At 40.5% G+C, this 6,000-nt stretch overlaps 1 protein-coding gene across 1 annotated transcript in view; it reads left to right on the top strand.

Annotated features, from left to right (window-relative positions):
• The first annotated feature begins 566 nt into the window (after window positions 1-566).
• LOC149165184 (rhomboid-like protein 20) overlaps window positions 567-6,000 on the top strand; it is a 50,745-nt gene continuing 45,311 nt past the window's right edge. Inside the window, exon 1 of the mRNA XM_089429738.1 lies at window positions 567-653. Coding sequence (XP_089285864.1) covers window positions 567-653 — 87 coding nt within the window. The remainder of the gene's footprint in view (window positions 654-6,000) is intronic.

Genomic DNA, 6,000 nt, shown 5'->3' with positions numbered 1-6,000 from the left:
CCTTGTCACAATCTTGTCCACAAAAATTTCCAAACTAAAACAACGTAGATTTGCAACATTCCCAAGCAGTCACCCTCCCAGACAGAGATAGAAAGTTCATCAACCGGCTCATCAACCAGTAGCCAGTTCATTTTAAAAACTGTGCAGAAGCCTATGCTCCAGCTCAAACAGTCTACAGATTGGAAATTATGTTCTTTCCATGAAGAACATCATCCTCAGAACTCTTGCCCAGGCTAGAAGCAAGTCGCAAATACTTTTTATAGTCATACTATCGAGGCAGGAAGAAATATGAAGGAGAAACCAAAAGACATGTACAATGATGCAGAGGTTGCAATTGATGAGCCATCAAGATCTAAGCATCTGGTGAACATGTATCAGTGCTTGCAAACAATGGGAAAGACGAACACCGAGAAGCATCCTTGGAAGCAAACTAACCATTACAGTCTTAGAAGTAAACGGGCCTCCCCCACACTTGTGGAAATGAAAGAAAAGGTTAGAGTGCTGATAAGGAATATTGACCCATCATTTTCCTTGAAGCAATAAACAAAAAATAGTCTAGGAAGACTATGGCGGGTAAGAGTACGTCCATAGGTAGCAAGCTACAGAACACTCTGTCAGACAGCATGAACATTCATACCACGGTGGACACCTCGGTGAGTCTACCACCTCTGGATTATAACATTGTTGATGACATGAAGAAAACTTGAGAAAACATCAATTTGTTTGAGTTGGATAAGATCCAGAGTCAACGAGATATCATGTTGCATGCATTGGGACAGACAATGATGGACAACACAGCCTCTACTAGCAAGGGCATAAGCACACCTCCAGGATCACTTTCAACAGTGCTCAAAACACTCTGAATAAAAGAAGCGAAGTCAGGTTTCCCTCCATTCCTTCTATCTCTCGAAATATTCAACTATAATGTTCACAACTGCTTGGTTGATTCTGACGCGGCATCCAATTTCATGCCACTCTCCATTTCTAAAAGGATCAATGCACAGTGGAGCAAGACATCGATGTGAATCATCCAACTTGATTGAACAATGGTATTGTTCATTGGTGAATTACGAGACATGTCCATTCGACTATCTCATGACCGTAAAGTCCACCAATGCATCAACATAATGGTTGTGTACATTCCGGAAGCATACAGTCTATTACTCAGTAGGGACTGGTCCAACAAGTTAGATGGATATTTTTGTACAGAATGGTCTCACATGCAGCTTCCAAATAAGGGAAAATGGAACCAAATCTGAGTAGAATCCAATAGGTACATGAGCATAATTTCACTCCCATCAATGGCGAGAATGAAATGTTGGCTCTCACAGAACTCATGTTTGAAAATTGCCTCCTCGAAACAACGTTGGGGTGTTATCCTTCATGGCTAGCTCCAACCCCAAAAGAGATGTAGTTGGGACTCCTTCCTTTCCCAAATGATGGTAATGAAACTTGTACAATACATTGTACCAATAGTAGTAGTGGTACTAGCGACAGTAATAGCAACAGTACTAGCACATCAAGTGGTTCGTGTAAAGATGAGTTGTGGACTTTGTACTTTGACGGATCAAAGACACGTGGTGGCTTAGGATTCAAGTGTGTTATAATCGACCCTTGGAACAAGAAGCATCCGGTGTCAAGTCGGTTGGAGTTTTAGTGCATGAATTATGTAGCAAAATATGAAGCACTTGTGTTGGGCTTGCAAAAAGCCACCAGCCTCAATGTGGTCAGGCTTAAAGTGGTATGTGATTCAAATATAGTGGTACGGCATGTACGTGACACCATTCACTATTTATCACCACATCTAAAAAACTACCAAGAAGAGGTATCGCGACTAATCTCAAACTTCCAAGCATTTAATATCATTGATGTGCCACATACGCATAATGCAACTACCAATGCATTAGCAAATGTAGCCTCGAGAATGTCATTGATTAGAGATAGATTTACTATTGATATTTTTTACAAGCCATATGTCCCAAATAGCATAACTAACTTACGTGTGTTTAATGATGATCAACATAGACTACATTTTATTTCCAATGCTAACGTTTTCAAAGATGCAGCAATAAACGATGATGAGCACAAGCGCTCTCTACTAGCAAGAGTTGATGCCATGAAATGCCACATTATCATAAAAGGTGTGGTATCACTGGAAAGGCTATATGACTTGCAAGAGTAGTTTCAAGGGCCAAGGAACAACAAGACCCATAGTTCCACCACAAGGCACGAACTGATAACCTTGGGAATAGAAAAGGAACTGAAATTTGTCAACCTTGGTACATGTTGTACACAACAGGAATGACAAGCCTTCATCTGATTGTTCAAATAGTAGTAAGATGTGTTCGCGTGGACATATGATGACATGAAAACTTATGACACACAGATCATCTAACATATCATCCCTGTCAAGGAAGGGGTCAAGCCATATCAAAAAAAGCTGAGAAACTACATTCGTCACTTGAACCCCTCATTTAGAAAGAGCTTACTAAATTGTTCGATGCATGAATCATATATAAAGTTTGTCATTCCACTTGAGTCTCCAACATTTTTCTTGCCTGAAAGAAGTCGAGGGAAATCCATTTGTGCGTTGATTTCCCTAATGTTAACCTCACCTTAGACAAAGATAACTACCCCATGCCATCTATTGACCATATTTCTCAAACAGTATCTCGGGCACAAATGTTCTTTCTCCTTGACAATTTTTCAGGATACGATCAGGTTCTGGTAGCAGAACCTGATAGACTCTAAACTAATTTCCGTACAAAGTGGGGTGCATTCACTTATAGGCGAATGAAATTTGGGCTTATAAATGTAGGCACAACATTTCTGTGTTGTATGGACATTGCCTTTTGTGGAATCATTGGGAAAAGTGTGGTGGTATACGTCGATGATGTGACTGTTTTCTCAAGGAGATGAGAAGACCACATACACCATATTAATAAAATTTTGAACGATGCCGAAGATACAGGATTTCCTTGAACCCTAAGAAGAGCGTATTTTCCATGTCAGAGGGGAACTTTCCAAAAAAATTGTTTCCAAGAGAAGGATCAAGGTGGATCTAGACCAGGTCTAAGCTATCACACGTATTCCTCACCTAGTCAACAAGAAAGCCATGCAAACCACAAGAAGACTGTATTCACCGTGTCAGAGGGGAACCTTCTGGACAAATTGTTGCTAAGAGTGGGATCAATGTGGATCCTAACTGGGTCTAAGCTATCACACCTATTCCTCACCCAGTCAACAAGAAAGCCATGCAGTCCTTCTTGGGCAAGATAAACTTCCTCCAAAAATTCATCACGGATTATACACAAATAGTCAAGCCCATGCACAAAATGATCAAGAAATATGTAGTGTACACCAGGGGCAAGAAGGAAAAGCATGAATTCATTCAGATTAAGCAGGCCATTGATAAAGCGCCCGCACTTTACATCCCAGATTCCAAAAGGGATTTCCTGCTATACACCTCCACTTCTGATAACTCACTAGCTGCAACACTTAGCCAGAAAGCCGAAGCTAATGATGAACATCCCATATCTTTCATGGGTGCAAGCATGTAGGGACCAGAGATTAACTACCCCACCATTGAAAAGCAAGCTTATGTAGTTTAAAAGGAAGTGAAACACTTCAGTCTCTACTTGCTAAAGAACCACTACATATTCTTCATTCCCCACCCAACAATGATTACATTTCTAGTACAACAAGAGCTGGGATAACGACGTGTGAACTAATGATAGGTTTGCAAGAATGTGATCTTCAAATCTATCCCATACACATGATAAAAGGACATGGGCTCTACAAAATTGCAGTTGAAGAAATACATGCGAAGGAGAATGAAGAAGAGCTCATTGGTTGGGAGCAGGATATTGAAATGTAAGCAATAAGGTGAGCATCCCCCATGGAAAACGAAACCTCTTGAGACGCATATATACACCAATACCTTGAGCATGGAACCATACCCTCTTACTTTTCTGTTAAAAGGAAGAGGGCATGATGCATAAAAGCCTTAGCATATCAGTTGGTGCATGGAGTGCTTGACAGAAAGCATAGTATGGAGTTTTTCTCAGGTGCCTCGAGGCACAAGAATTAGAGAACGTACTTCAAGATCTGCATGACAAACCTACCGGGGGTGACTTTGCAGGAAATAACACTGCACACAAGGTTATGCGAGCTATTTTTCACTAGCCCACATTATTCAAAGATGTGCATGCATATGCACGTAAATGCTTGGTCTGTCAGCAATGCGCTGACAGAACACGAAGATCAGCGGCCCCACTACACCATGTTGTAGTGACTGAACCATTCCAACAGTGGGGCTTGGACATTGTTGGGGAAATTTTCCCTCATTCATCCAAGAAACACCACTATATCCTAACAACAGCTGACTACTTTACGTGGTGGATGGAGGCAATTCAAATTATATAAGTGAACGACCAAGAGGTCATCAGCTTCCTACAACATAATATCATCTCATGCTTCAGCATTTCAGTATCACTTGTTTTTGATAATGCAACTTATTTATCGTCTTTGAAACTCTATGACTTTGCATTACATAATGGTATTGTGTTAAAGCATTCGTCGAATTACTATCGGTACGGAAATAGTCTATCAGAGTCTACAAATAAAATCCTCATCCATATAATCAAGAATATTGTTTTCTCTGAGCACTATGACTAGCATACCACCCGGATGAATGCGCTATGGATTGACTATGTAAAAACTAAGCCCGCTCTAAATACCTCACTGTACTTCTTGGTTTATAGGAAAGAATCTATCCTCTTGCCAAATATCTAGTTGCCCGCTCTTCAACCTTGCTAAAAATCCTAAGGAAAGCCTTGCAAGCTAGTACGACGTAGGATGGATGCACTCCATAAGCTCTAGGAATAAAGGATGAAAGAAAAAGTAAAATTCACAATCCACCAGAACTGTATCATAAGGTGGTTTGACAAGAAGTCTAAAGGGAAAGCCAGCTTCGATGTGGATGAAGTAGTTCTGAAATGGGATAAACCCCATGAAGAGGAAGGCAAACATATGACGTTCTAGTCCTTGTGGATTGGCCCATACATAGTTCATGAGAAGCTTGGCCCATACACGTATCATTTGTAATCACTTGACGGGAGGATTGACAACCTTCCTGTCAATGGCCAATATCTTAAGCATTATTTTCAGTAGGTGAGGCCGCACTTGTGCCATCTACATAGTCTGCTTGTCGTTTGTTGTTTCATTTGGTTTGTTTTGCTTATTATCTTGGCTTTCGCTTTGTTTGATTATACTTGCTAGTTTTGTTCACGTTCATTTTGTTTCTTTGATATATAACTATCTTTGTTTCTGTAAATAAGTTCTTCCAACTTCTATGTTTTGGCTTTTGAATAGAATATGTGGCTGAAATTTGAAGAGACTTGTGACACTGCAGCACTTGGCCAGTCTTGTGTCCATTTTATTTATGCTTGGTTACAACCTTTGGTCGATTAAGTCCTAATAGAAAATATGAACCATCTGTAAGGGAAGCTTTGGTCCAACCATGAACCTGAGTCCAAACTGGTAAGCCTCATGCCTGTACTCAACCTTCTACTCTATGTATTGAAGCTAATCCAACTAGTAGAAATAGAGAAGAAGAAAAATCTAAATGAGAAAACCTATGTTAGAGTTCTTACATGCTTCTCTAACAGAACAACCTCTTCTACTCTCAATAACATTGGATCCCTCTTCTGCCCCAAAAATAAATAAGTGCCTATGCACAGTTCTCTTAAGAAAAACACAAAGGCAAAAGAAGAGAAAGGCCTCCTATGGAGAGAGGTGAAGCATGCAACTCCATCGGGGTATTGTCCAGGCTCGCTTGCAGTGGAGCAATGTGTGTGTTACTATGTGACTCCATCGGGGTACTGTCCAAGCCTATTGGCAGCGAAGCAACACCAAAGATGAAACGTATACTCTGAAAATCTTCAACTCGTGAGTTAAACTACCCTTCCAGGATTCGAAACACTGAGCTCTAAATTGTAC

This window comes from Pinus tabuliformis, chromosome 5_1 (genome assembly GCF_031772625.1).
Source record: "Pinus tabuliformis cultivar Carrire ecotype Pingquan chromosome 5_1, CPIR1, whole genome shotgun sequence".
Classification (NCBI taxonomy): Eukaryota; Viridiplantae; Streptophyta; class Pinopsida; order Pinales; family Pinaceae; genus Pinus; species Pinus tabuliformis.
This window is presented reverse-complemented; position numbering and strand designations above follow the sequence as displayed.